Source organism: Girardinichthys multiradiatus, chromosome 13 (genome assembly GCF_021462225.1).
Source record: "Girardinichthys multiradiatus isolate DD_20200921_A chromosome 13, DD_fGirMul_XY1, whole genome shotgun sequence".
Lineage (NCBI taxonomy): Eukaryota > Metazoa > Chordata > Actinopteri > Cyprinodontiformes > Goodeidae > Girardinichthys > Girardinichthys multiradiatus.
Window position 1 is genome coordinate 43,381,398 of NC_061806.1, and position 14,519 is coordinate 43,395,916.

General features: G+C 43.3%; 2 protein-coding genes across 2 annotated transcripts in view; one reads left to right on the forward strand and one right to left on the reverse strand.

Moving 5' to 3' along the window:
• Positions 1-4,872, forward strand: part of trhrb (thyrotropin-releasing hormone receptor b) — a 6,432-nt gene extending 1,560 nt beyond the window's left edge. The window contains exon 2 of the mRNA XM_047383092.1: positions 1,049-4,872. Coding sequence (XP_047239048.1) covers positions 1,049-1,471 — 423 coding nt within the window. The 3' untranslated portion in view covers positions 1,472-4,872. The remainder of the gene's footprint in view (positions 1-1,048) is intronic.
• An 8,173-nt stretch (positions 4,873-13,045) lies between these two features.
• nudcd1 (NudC domain containing 1) overlaps positions 13,046-14,519 on the reverse strand; it is a 35,163-nt gene continuing 33,689 nt past the window's right edge. Inside the window, exon 10 of the mRNA XM_047384183.1 lies at positions 13,046-13,542. Within this exon, the coding sequence (XP_047240139.1) occupies positions 13,253-13,542 (290 nt within the window). The 3' untranslated portion in view covers positions 13,046-13,252. The remainder of the gene's footprint in view (positions 13,543-14,519) is intronic.

Consider the following 14,519-nt stretch of genomic DNA (forward strand, 5'->3'; position numbering starts at 1 on the left):
CCATAAAATATAACAGTCAAACATTATTTTTTCCAATTCAGCTTATTTATATATCACAGATTCACAATAAATGCAAAAAACCTGATCCAGTGTACAGAGAACAATATATCATCAATTCAGTCCAGTCATTCTGATAGATTCAAAGTCAATTATTTCAGTTTGATCCTTCGTCCTTCATATTAGTTCAAACGTTTTCTAAGGAAACATAGCAGCTTCCCTCTAGTCTTTGACTCCTCCTGGCTGAGAAGGTAGCGACAGTAGACATTACATGCTCAGCCAGTGTTATACATACATATATATAGATAGATATACATACTTACATATGATATGTATGATACATAAATGATCTGAGCAACAAAGTGTCTTGAGTCAGAGGGTTCTTCAGATCTATTGTAATGCCGACCTCTACAGGAGAACCTTCTTGCCCTCAACCATCACCAACTTGGATAGTCTAAATTACTCTTTCACACAGCGGTCCCTCCCAGCTCCGGTCGGAGCCACTCAGAGCATCATTCAGCAGGTTAAAGGTTAAAGGTCGTGTCAGGACAGTTAGAAAAACACTGAACCAGTATGACTGCAGGGAAGGGTTAAAGGAGAAACTCTTTTGTCTCAGATGGCAGCAGGACTTAGGTTGTAAAGCTGCATCTGCATGTAGAGCAAGACCTCTGGGACAATGTTCTCTGGACAGATGAGACCAAGGTAAAGATGTTTGACCATGATGGACAACAATTTTTTGGAGGAAACCAAAAATCAGATCAGCACAAAAACCTCATATCAACTGTTAAGCATGGTGGTGGAGGGGTAATGGTTTGGGCTTGCTTTGTTGCTCCAGGACATTGGGACCTAGTAGTCATTGAGTGGACCATGAACTCCTGAAGCTTAGTCTAAACTGGATCATGGCTTATCATCTACTAAAAACCAGAATGGTCTCCTTTTATAGAATCCTAAAACCTAAACAGGGTGTACTTTCTTTGTCTATGACTGCATGTTAAAAGCTCCTCCTGTTGCTACTCAAGAGCTCTATCCTTTCTCTCCTTGCTGCCTGCAGGTGACGAAGATGCTGGCGGTGGTGGTGATGCTCTTCGCCGTGCTCTGGATGCCTTACCGTACTCTCGTGGTGGTCAACTCCTTCCTGGAGAAGCCGTACCTGGACAAATGGTTCATCTTGTTTTGCAAGATCTGCATCTACCTGAACAGCGCCATCAACCCGGTCATCTACAACGCCATGTCTCAGAAATTTCGTGCCGCTTTCCGTAAGATCTGCTGCTGCCGGGGGAAGGGCTCAGACAAACCGGCAGCCTACAGTGTGGCTCTCACCTACAGCGCTGTAAAGGACACTTCGCTGGTGGAAAGCACAGATCACTTCACAACAGAGCTGGAGGAGCTCACCGTGACCGACGAGATGCTGTTGGATCAGAAGATGATGTTCGACTCTTGTGGATGTGGAAAGGTGAATTTCAGTCATGACTGAGGTTGGTTTGAGGCCAGCGAGAGGACTCGGTGAGTCTCCTGGGGAATAAAGACCTACAAAGTGTTGCTTAATGGACTCCCTTAAGTGGGAATATTGTTTCCTGAGTGCCTGGTGACCTTTTCAAAGCCAGGCTGCAGCAGGTACAGATGTAAACACAGATCACAGCCAGTGAAGCATAATGAGAGCCTTAGAGGTTTGAAGCCAAACATGCTGTTAGCCCAGAACGATGCCAGACGTCGTAAAGCCACAAACCAAGTGACAGATAAGCGCTTTCATTACGCAGCTGTTATCCTCATATCTGAGACCTGCCCACGTAAGGTGTCTGAGTCAACACAACGTGACTGTGTGCAAAAACACCTTACCCACTGCAAATATGTCACAGCACTCACATTTATGATCCCTGGAACTGCTGGGGAAATCACACTCGCACCTTCAAATGGGATCAAAATGTCACTGAAAACATAAAAACCTGCAAGGTGACATCACTAAAGGGACACCTTCAGCTTTCACCTCCATGTTGCAGAAAAGCAAAGGCGCAGCGGTCTGAGTCGGGCGATCCGAATGGATGAGGATCAGCATCACCTAGAGAAGCTGTTTGGACCTGTTCACAGAAAACAAGCCATCCTTTAACACCTCGGTGACCCCAGCATCATGGTGCTTTCAGGGCAGGTGCTTCATTAAAGCGTGAGTCATGCAGGAACCTCCTCTGACCCAACAGGCCATTATCTGCTGCAAAGGACATGAACACAGATGCAGTGTGGGTTCTGAAGGTTCTTATGTCCTCTGAAAGACTCTGAACTTGTTTTCAGTAAAACTTGTACATTAGGAGAAATTTATGAGGTGATGAAAATGTTTTTCCTAAACAGCTCCTTCCTGTAACAACTCCTTTCATTTCTGACTGCAGAAACACAGGCAGAACTTTCCACATCCGTTCTCTATGTGTGGGCATCTTTTATACGTTGTTTCCTGAATGATCTCACCTCCATTCAATGAGCAAAATGATAAACAGCTGAACAGAAGCACAGCTCTGTCAACCGTGAATACAGATCAAGCAGATTCAATTTAGTTCACCAGAGTCTGTTTCTCAAATCAAGTAAAGTTAGAAAAAATCTGGAATTTGCTTGTTTTTTTCCTCCAGGAAATTTCCAAGTCTGAATAAGGATGAAAAAAACATTTGCATTTCCAGAATCTCTTCCATGTTTCATCTTCTGAAAGACAAACAGTTTTCCCACTGAATGTAGGTTGAATAAGGAAATGATGGCATCTCCTGGTTCATCCAGATCAAGCTTTGAGTTCAACCTTTTGAAAAACTAATTTAATGCAAAGGTACAGTTAATATTTGAAAAAAAGACCTCGCAAATGGCACAAGAATCAGCAAAAGAACATCAGAACCATCTCCTAATCTTCAAGATGATGTCTGATATGGAAGAAGCATCCTGACACACATCAGTTTACTCTGGCATGGACAGCTACATCAGAGCTATCCTAACTAACCGAACTCACTGGTGCTGTTAAAGCAAACTGATTTACAAAGCAAAGGATGAACTCTGTTAATGAAATCATTAAATCAGGATTTCAGTTTGACGTCAGAAAAACCAACGACCACAGCACTCACTGGTAAAAATAGCTATAGTTGCTTATATTTCTTTATAGGAGTCTTCATTGAGAATATTAAAATTGTTTCTACGTTATTTTGAGGCCTTTAGAAATAATGAATCGTATTTATTGGAAAAGACAAATTGCTCTGAACAATAATAATAAGTTTTAGGTGTTTTTAAGCATAATTTAGCCACTCAGAGTTTCGTCAGAAAGGAGACATATGACAAGGATTAAAGTAACGGATTAAAGTAAAGGTGGTGGTTAAAGGACATCATGCTGGATGAAAAACATCCAGAATGTGGATGGTCTTTGCAGGGTCTTGGTAAGATGTTAATTAGCTCTTGGTTTTTACTGGTTTCTGATGATGCACAAACTTCCTGGTAAGGCATGCTGGGGTTTTACTGTACATGGACCACATGAACCGGTCAGCGTCATTTAAAACTGGACTGACCTCATGCTTGGCCTGCGTCCCCATCACAGTCACACTGTGCTGACAGGAAGTTATTGCAGCGCTCTACAGTTATCAACCCAACCATGAAAACTGCTCCTGGTGAGAGCAAAGACTAATCCACGATCTGTGTTCACCAACAATACTATACCACACTCATTTATTTACCTTTTAAGTGCAAAGCATACTTACTGTCATCATGGTCAGCCCTGCTGACGAAAGAAGGAAGGTGAGCTTCTGCACAGAAAATCCCTTCCCCTGCATCCTGCTGCTGAAACTGGAGGAGATAAACCTCCCATGTTGATGGAGATATTCCACAGATTGTGAGAGGATCACAGCTCAGAGCACATGTGATGCACATGGTGGTAGTGTGGTAGCATGGCATGATCTCCTGGTGCATAGCTGCATCCTGACCCAGTCTGAGAGTTATGCAAGGCCCGGTCCCGGTAGGAGGTGGGAAGGTGGTAGTAGGATTGTCATTGGGAGGTGCTGCTGGTGCATGTTCTTGAGAAGTAGCTCACTTAACTAGGTGGCATGCTGGAGTCATTTCACTTAGATCGACCCGGACACAGAGAGGAATGACAGACTGGTTGTTTCATCTTGATCCAGTGGGTCGTGGTTCACAGTTTATTCTGATAACGAGTAGCTGGTTTAACGCCGTTGGGAGTTCTGCCTTCGTTTCCTTGGAATGATCCAACCTTGTTCTCCTAATGGATGAGATGGTTTTTCCTTTAGACTATAGTTTGGCTGTCAGGTCACCACGAGACATTCTCCCAACACCAGAATCGGGTCATAGATCTAAAACGTGTCACAACATTTTCAGGAGTTCCTTCCCTGACCAGCTGAAAGCATGGAAATCCCCCTGACTTACAGAAGTATTGGTGTTTCAACACCTGAGCGGGCCTAAAGCGGGCCCTCCCGGGTCAAGTGGTCCATGTGTGATTCTGCAGCAGTGATTGTTAACCTCTGTGTTGGTGTTCAGTGAATATAGAAGATGTAGATGTAGTTTTGCTTCAGGCCTGATTCCCTGCTCTAACAAAGTGAATTTGGTGTTTCTGTGTTTTGGATCATGCGCTGTTTACTGTGAATGTTCTGGTGCAATGTAGCGTTTCAGAGCCCATCTCACAGAGTGGTTCTCTCCTGGAGGATGGTACCACCACCAGATCCTGCTGCTCCTGTGTGTAATTTAGGCCCAGCTGCTTAACCTTGTTGTAATTACAGCTTTATGAATATTCTGTCGTGGGTTTTGTGAAGTGTTGCTTTCCTTCCAAAGCTGTGATGCTCTGGACTTCTGTTAAATCAAGTTGTACATTTTGTCTTCATGCTTGGAATAAAGTTTCTGCAAAGACACTTATTTAGATTTCTTGTTTCTTTGTCTTTTCAAGGTCTTTCAAACTGAAGCTCATTTCCTTTATTTATTCTTATCCATTTTTAGTTTATGTCACAATTTTTTTCTCCGGCAGGACTGAAATATCTATACACAAAATACACAAAAGCGTTTGGGTCAGTTAGGAAGCATTAGCCGTGGTTCTGGTAGGACCTGTTATACAGTGTGAAACACCTCAGAGGCTGTGACCGGACAGGGTTAAGGGTTAGCCATGATGCTGGCTCAAAGAGAAAACTGCTTCATGTTTTCTTCTTCATCTTCACATCCCATCCAAACAAAAGAAAACTTCAGGGAAGACCCCACACAGAAAGAGAAGGAAGAGAGGAGTAGGTTCATGGTTTTAACCCAGAATGAAACCATTCATGTTTTTTTTAGGAACCAGATAGTCCAAAAACCCAAAGTCAAATCAGCCTGCAAACCGTTTGTGTTTCTTTGTTTGTCTTGTTACTGAAACTAAGGATGAATGTGGAGAAGTCCAAGAGGAAGAAGACAGATCCAGACTGTTCACAGTTTATATAAAGGTCTGTGAGGCAAAATATCAAAGTTGTGGATTATTGATTTACGAAGCCGAAACGTTTTGTGTTATACAGGTCCTTCTCAAAATATTAGCATATTGTGATAAAGTTCATTATTTTCCATAATGTAATGATGAAAATTTAACATTCATATATTTTAGATTCATTGCACACTAACTGAAATATTTCAGGTCTTTTATTGTCTTAATACGGATGATTTTGGCATACAGCTCATGAAAACTCAAAATTCCTATCTCACAAAATTAGCATATCATTAAAAGGGTCTCTAAACGAGCTATGAACCTAATCATCTGAATCAACAAGATAACTCTAAACACCTGCAAAAGATTCCTGAGGCCTTTAAAACTCCCAGCCTGGTTCATCACTCAAAACCCCAATCATGGGTAAGACTGCCGACCTGACTGCTGTCCAGAAGGCCACTATTGACACCCTCAAGCAAGAGGGTAAGACACAGAAAGACATTTCTGAACGAATAGGCTGTTCCCAGAGTGCTGTATCAAGGCACCTCAGTGGGAAGTCTGTGGGAAGGAAAAAGTGTGGCAGAAAACGCTGCACAACGAGAAGAGGTGACCGGACCCTGAGGAAGATTGTGGAGAAGGGCCGATTCCAGACCTTGGGGGACCTGCGGAAGCAGTGGACTGAGTCTGGAGTAGAAACATCCAGAGCCACCGTGCACAGGCGTGTGCAGGAAATGGGCTACAAGTGCCGCATTCCCCAGGTCAAGCCACTTTTGAACCAGAAACAGCGGCAGAAGCGCCTGACCTGGGCTACAGAGAAGCAGCACTGGACTGTTGCTCAGTGGTCCAAAGTACTTTTTTCAGATGAAAGCAAATTCTGCATGTCATTCAGAAATCAAGGTGCCAGAGTCTGGAGGAAGACTGGGGAGAAGGAAATGCCAAAATGCCAGAAGTCCAGTGTCAAGTACCCACAGTCAGTGATGGTCTGGGGTGCCGTGTCAGCTGCTGGTGTTGGTCCACTGTGTTTTATCAAGGGCAGGGTCAATGCAGCTAGCTATCAGGAGATTTTGGAGCACTTCATGCTTCCATCTGCTGAAAAGCTTTATGGAGATGAAGATTTCATTTTTCAGCACGACCTGGCACCTGCTCACAGTGCCAAAACCACTGGTAAATGGTTTACTGACCATGGTATCACTGTGCTCAATTGGCCTGCCAACTCTCCTGACCTGAACCCCATAGAGAATCTGTGGGATATTGTGAAGAGAACGTTGAGAGACTCAAGACCCAACACTCTGGATGAGCTAAAGGCCGCTATCGAAGCATCCTGGGCCTCCATAAGACCTCAGCAGTGCCACAGGCTGATTGCCTCCATGCCACGCCGCATTGAAGCAGTCATTTCTGCCAAAGGATTCCCGACCAAGTATTGAGTGCATAACTGTACATGATTATTTGAAGGTTGACGTTTTTTGTATTAAAAACTCTTTTCTTTTATTGGTCGGATGAAATATGCTAATTTTGTGAGATAGGAATTTTGGGTTTTCATGAGCTGTATGCCAAAATCATCCGTATTAAGACAATAAAAGACCTGAAATATTTCAGTTAGTGTGCAATGAATCTAAAATATATGAATGTTACATTTTCATCATGACATTATGGAAAATAATGAACTTTATCACAATATGCTAATATTTTGAGAAGGACCTGTATTAACAGTAAAGTTCAGCTGTCAGAGTGGTAAAACGCCCATTTTCAAATTTTGATGGAGAAAAAGATGTAACCCTGGAAAACCGAGCAGAACCACCTCAGTAAGTATCAATAAAAAATAAAAGAAACTTCAAATTACAGCCTTAAACATTATTCCCTCTTTGACAGGATGTAATTATGAGCCTGGATCACACGAATCGCATTCATGCTGCTTCTGAAGGTTAATAACAGCACAGAGACTGAATTTAGTTTAATCAAGAGTCAAAGCAGAGGAACAGAAACTAGAAAGCAGAAGACTATGCGGAGACTCTCCAATGGGGGTTGGTTCTGTCAGAGGACCTGGTTCTGAAGGAGGATGGAGGGAGCAGCAGCAGAGAGATGAACAGAGGCAGAGATAAGAAACGTTCTGGCTCATTAGCTCCAAAATGGCCGTGTTCCTGGACAATGAAAGAGGCTGAGCTGTGATAATGGCAGCATAATGTTCGCTCTAACACCTCGGATGCAACAAAGACAAGGGGTGGAGTAATTACATCTTCCTGCTACACACGGACCGGCCCGGCTTCTCTGAGTAATTACACATGTGGAGCAGAAAATGAGCACTGTGATGAGGGGAAATAAAGGAATAAAACTTTATTGTCACAAAGCCCTCAGAGACATTTACTGGGCCTCCCTGAAAGATGTTTGTAAGAACAAAAACACTGGACCCGACGGCTCGCTCTAACTTGTCAGAACTCTGCAGACGGAGGAACATGTGTGGTCATCAGAACGTTCTGAACCTCATGGTCCAAGTTGAGTTCCCGTCTGCCTGTCTGGCTCCACTCCTCCTCCACAAAAGCAGGGAATCACCATAGCAACCAGCATTTTCTAGCTGTTTTTGAGTTCAACAGTTGTAATAATTTAACAACGAAGATGTTATCTGCAAGGTGCAGCTAAAGAACACGAGAGTTAGATGTTCCGTGTTCCTCCATCCATTTTCTTCCAGACATACAGCATCAGGTTATGAAGATGAACAGTCTGGGAAGATAGCCCTCTGGGATCAACACTCTCCTGCTCCTCCTGGGGGTTCCCAATGAGTTCCTCTGAAGAGCTCTGGGTCTGCCCTAAGATCTCCTACCAGTACCCCAAACACCACCAAAGGGTAGGCGTCCTGACACATAAACCTCCTCAGCTGACTCCTTTCAGTGTAGAGGAGCAGGAGCTCTACTCCGAGCTCCTCCTGGATGGTGGCGCTCCATCCATCTCCTGCAGTGCCATAACTTAGGAACAAGACAAAGATCCTTGAATTCCTCCGGTTGAAGCTAAATTATCACAAAAGTAACTTTTCCAACTTGGCAATTATATTTTTTAAATTAAAAGAGAATTCTGCAGATAATATTAGCACTGAATCAATATTAGCTGATGGATGCTTTAAAGTTGATTCCTGGTATCTTCCAAACACACACAGAGCGGTTAAATGTGGACTGATTTTGGTTCGGGGTTGTTTTGACAGTAGTGATTTGTGTAAAACTTTGGCTTTACACAAATTGAACCAATAATTTATAATTCTAATAAAGAAACACATTTTCTAAAAGATTTTGTTGATGAAACTGAGAAATTCGTCATCACCTTCTCCGCCTGTGAACCTGGAGGTTCCACATCCATCATTTATTACTTCTGTCCACTAGAAGGCTCTTTTCATTTCTGAAGAATGTGCAATCAGATCAGAGAGATGTGTGAATCCTCTGTTGGAGGAAACGTGGGCTTGTTTGCTTTAATTATGAGGAATGGTGTCAGTTGCACCTGCTGAGAGGAGCAGAGTCATCATGATGAGCCAAGCTTCAATCAAACAATTGTTGTTCTTCTCACTGATGCTTTCATTAAAGCAGCACCTCTGCTGAGATGCAATTCATAACGAATTCTGAATTCAAATCATGACCAAAGGTTTGTGGCACCGCCACGGCAAAATAAAAGCCGCCACACCTTCAGAATAAAGTTTTTCTTTTATATATATAAAAGATAACCCTTTGTTACTTCAAGGCTGGACTATTGTAATTCTTTACTATCAGGATGTCCACAAAATGCAGTTAAAAGCCTTCAGCTGATTCAAAATGCTGCAGCAAGAGTTCTGATGAAAATTAAAAAGAGAGATCATATTTCTCCTATTTTAGCTTCCCTTCATTGGCTCCCTATTAAATCTAGAATAGAATTTAAAATTCTCCTCCTCACATATAAAGCCCTTAATGATCTAGCTCCATCATACATCAGAGATCTGATTGGTCCATATGTTCCTAACAGAGCACTTTGTTCTCAGACTGCAGGTTTACTGGTGGTTCATAGAGTCTCTAGAAGTAGAATGGGAGGCAGATCCTTTAGTTATCAGGCTCCTCTCCTGTGGAACCAGCTCCCAGTTTTAGTCCGTGAGGCAGACACCCTGTCTACTTTTAAGGCTAGGCTTAAAACTTTCCTTTTTGATAAAGCTTATAGTTAGAGCGGCTTAGTTTATCCTGAGTTATCTGTGTAGTTATGCTGCTATAGGCTTAGGCTGCTGGAGGACATAATGACCACTTTCACCTCCTTCGCTACATTCTCATACTATTCTCTAATTTTGCATTGTTTGCTGTTATTTCAGCTTTTAACTTTGTTCTCTCTTTTCTCTTCCTAGAAGCTACACCTGGCCTGGCTCTGTGTCTACCTGTGACACCTTTCTGGAGAGGGACATCGTCCAAGCTTCTGCTGCCAACAACTTAATGCTCACCTTCTACAGATGATCCACATGGCCCTGTCTTTTAGTGTTTAACCCTTTCTCTCTCCTAGACATGGCTACTGACTGAGCTTCTACTGTAACTAACTCTATGTTCTCTCTTTCAGACTCTAACCTTGAAAACTGGATTCTTTCTTTCTAGATGAAACGACTAAAGGAGCTACATCCATTAACATTTACTTTTCCTTCCCATAGAAAGTACTCCTGGATCAGTGCTTCTTTGTTCTCTTTGTGTCTCTGCTCTGTTCTCTCAAACCTCCAGTCGGTCGTGGCAGATGGCCGCTCACACTGAGCCTGGTTCTGGTTCTGCTGGAGGTTTCTTCCTGTTAAAAGGGAGTTTTTCCTCTCCACTGTCGCTACATGCATGCTCAGTATGAGGGATTGCTGCAAAGTCAACGCCAGTGACTGTCCACTGTCTCTACATGCTCATCCAGGAGGAGTGAATGCTGCAAGTCACTGACTGGATGCAATCTGCTGGGTTTCCTTAGATAGAAAAACTTTTTATCCAATTTGAATAAATAACTGAATCTGACTGAACTGTTCAATGATTACGATTAATTGGAATGTATGAACCTGACTTTGTGAAGAACCTTGAGACGACATGTGTTGTGAATTGGCGCTATATAAATAAACTGAATTTAATATATATACACACACATACATACCTACATACATATATAGGAGCTACGGCTGCTTCTCTTTAATCTGGAAAGGGTTAGAAGGTCACCTCTAAACCATCTAAAGGTGTCTGGGGAGAGGGAAGCCTGGGTGTCTCTACTGAGTCTGCTGCCCCAGCGACCCGGTCCCGGATGAAGCGGGAAGTACGGCTTAAAATATCATGTGTTGTTATTCTGAGGTGGAAGTATCTCATTTTAAGACCTGGTCAGGAGTAGATCATTTTAATTTAGATCACTTTATTCTGAGTTTACCTGAAGGCAGACTGTGAAATCCAGACTGTGAGCAGTTTCTGTTCGGCCGGATCCAGTTCTGCAATTTCACACCAATAATGAAATAAAACCGGGTGAAGTGGATTTTACAAAGCAAAACAATAAAAAAGCCGATTAGCCAGAGCCTTGTGTGGACGCCTGGGAGAGCAGCAGAGTTGAGTGAATGGTTGGTGTGATAATAGAGGCAAACAGAGTAAAATCCAGATCTAGGTTCTGCAGGGACACAGCATTGTTTATCACTTCCTTCTGATGAGGGTCGGTTTCCGGCAGGAACCAGAGGGGATGATGTGTTTAAAATTCTCACCTCTAGCCACAAAGATGACTGCTCTCCTCTCTTTACATAGAGTGCATTAGAGCTTCACCTGAATCGCTCCTGCTGGACCCGATGAGGGGCCTCTTTCACGCCTTCTTAAATCCTAAAAACAAAACGGTTACCATTGTTACCTGACAAGATGTTGGTCTGAGTGTAGAGATCAGAAAAGAACAAAGAAAAACAGCAAATTATGTGCTGCGTCTGTACGCTACACATGTCAAACAAAAAGTCTCTGATAAAACAGGCAGGGTTCCTCTCAGCTGGAAGCTTTCAGTCCAACAAAGAAAATAGAAAGGCTGCATGATTGTGGTCCAAGATTGAGGCCGCAACAGCAGAAGCCGGTGTGATGAATAAAATGTGTTTATGTAAATTAATGGAAATGAACTTTTTTTTTTTTCACAGACGGGGCTGGAAAATGAGCCAAGCAGAAGGATTTCCTCAGTGTCCACCTCCTCCAGGACCATCTGACAGAAAATGTCAGCACCAGGATGTTTCTGTCATGTAGCTTCATTAATAGGTTCAACACAAAAACAGACTTTTAACAGTTTTCTTCATATTATTCAGTCTTCAAGTTATTTCAGGAGTTATTTTTAGGTTCCTACATCAAACTGGGCTTCAGGAAGACTTCAATTAAAAACATAGTTTGCTGTTTTCAAAATGTATCATAAAGCTGATAAATGTCTGTGTTGACTGATGGTGATAAACCCAGTTCTGTTTGGACCTCCATATCTCAGCCATTTGCAGTCAGTTGCAGCAAGTGATCCAGACCCTGAAGCAGCAAAGGAACCCCAGATCATCACGCCACCACGTTGATTTTAGGTATGATGTTCTCTTCCATTTTGTCTCATCAGTCCACAAAACATATTCCTAGACGTCTTGGAGATCCTCAAGATGATGGATGGAGTAAATGTGGCTGCTATCAGGGATTGGTATCCTAACTGCTGGACTGACTATTAAAATAAGAGTTGCATCTGGCATCAAAGTAGCCAGGTTGAAATAATATGAACCTGTGATTGTATGACCTTCAACATTTTGGATTATCTGTATAACTGTGTGAGTGTGAAGAGTAGAAACACACAGGTCCTGCCTCTTGCTTCTCCTGGGGGCTGCAAGGGGCAGGAAGGCCACAGCAGACTCAGGCAGACACCAGGCCAGTAGGCACTGAGTACCAACCCCCCTACCCAATCCACCCACCAAATCTCCCAGTGCAGGTCAAGCCCACACACCAGCCAGCCCACCGGCCAGGCCCCTGGCAGCAGAACCGCCAAGCCCACAGGAGGATAAACCCCCTCAAAACCTGCAGGGAGGCGTTGGCAACCAACAGTGACTGGGACTCAGAAAGTCCAAGTGGGGGCACCATGCCATCCCACCTGACCCAACAGCACCAGGGACACAGGGTCTTGTTGATTTGGATCATTTTTTCCCTTTATCAATAAAATCATCACTAAATAGAAATACCTCCAGTATTTCCTGAGATTATCTTTGATATTAACATTTCTTCATGATCTAAAACATGTACGTAAGACAAGTAAAGAGAAACTGAAGAAATCTTCAAGGGTGTAAATACTTTTACTCAGAACTCTGGGTCCTAAACCCCAACCGAGCCTAAAATAACAAAGCTGTTGTTTAAGGAAGAAGCAGAGTCCAAATGTCCTTCTGAGATCTTTTAGGTTGTTCTTTAAAACTGATCTGAATTCCAAATCTAGAGAACGAATCTGTCAGTAAAAACTTTAAGATCTTTGCTGTGATTTGATTCTGTTATTTGTTTTTCTCAGCAATGGAGGCCTTTATTTTTGATAGTAGGCAGACAGGAAGGAGGGGCAAAGAGAGGGGGAGACATTCGGCAAAGGTCGCCTGGTCCGGGACTCGAACCCGGGACGGCCGCTTCGAGGACTGTAGCCTCTATCTGTGGTCGCGCTCTAACCCATACACCACCAGCGCTGCCACATTGATTCTTTTATTTCTGCAGAGACTTTACATAAAATAGATTTCACACAAATTCATGGTATTTAATCACCTTCCTGCACGCACAGTCACATCAATACATGAGGAGAGACTCCTAACTGACACATGGAGGCCAGAAAGTTTCTTCAGAGGAGACACCTTCAGGTGGGAATGATTTCAGGGGTTAGGGAGGTGAAAACCTGAGTCTAATTTTGCTTGACCTTCAGAACAAACAGAGTAGAGGAGGTCAGGATGAACAGTCTCTCGTTGGACGCTCTGAAGCCCAGGATTGGTTTGTCGCAGTCCAGGCTGGCAACTTGTTGCTTGGCAACCTGTCCCACCTGACGGCCCTGCTTCCTGTTGAAGAGGATGGTCTCCACGGGCGACGGCTGGCAGTAGATGAAGGCGCGGCGGAGACACTCGCACAGCGTAGCGTAGGAGAAATCTGGAGCGCAGGTGGCAAACTTCTTATCCCTCTTGGACGCCTGGACGTAACCTGCGGGGACAGAGACATCTCCAGCCTGAGTGGGGTCCGGTCTCACACCGCGGAGCAGAAATAATGCAGAGACGAGCTTCTAATTAAGACTGATGATGACTTGATTAACAATCACTTTACTGCCTGATGGAGAACTTTGGATCATCAGCTGAATATTAAATGAACAGAAATAAAGATGATTCTAAAAATAAAGCATTGAGTTCAGTGTGCTGGATACAGCAGCATAATTCTGGCAGAATGCAATAAATGGTCTCTGACTGTGTTTTCTGAAATCTGAAAATTCATAGTTTTTAACTAACAGATCCAAGATCTAAGAAGCTCCTGGATGGGGAGATTAGACTGAAATGAACTTCTGCTTTTCCTGTTTCTATTTGCTAAATGTCAGAATATGTCAAACTGCTTCCCTGTGTGACATCATGCTAAAACCCAAAGAAATTAGCAGAGATATCAGGAAGACAATTATGGACCTCCACGAGTCTGGTTCATCTTTGGGTCCAACCTCCAGATGTCTGAAGGTTCCACTTTCATCTGCTCTAGCAATCACAAATAAACAGGGTGGGAATGCCCAGCCACCATATGGTTCAGAAAGGAGACGGGTTCTGGTGTGAAATGTCTGAATCAACCCCAGAACAAAAGGTAGAGATCTTGTGAAGATGCTGCTGAAGCTGGTAAGAGTCAGAATCCACAGTGAAACGAGTCCTGGACCAACATGGGCTGAAAGGTCACTCAGAGAGGAAGAAGCCAGAACTCCAGAAGCCACAGAAAAACACAGATTAAAACTCAGGGGCTTTAATGCCTGACATGTCCTGTGGGTTTAAATGAAAGCGTTTGGACATGTACGGGGGTGGCAGCATCATGCTGTGGGAGTGTTTTTCTAAAGGAGGGACCGGTGCACTTCACAGAATAGATGCTATTAAGATGAAAGAACAATATATGGAAATACTGAGAGAATATCTCAGGACCGCTGACAGGTTTTA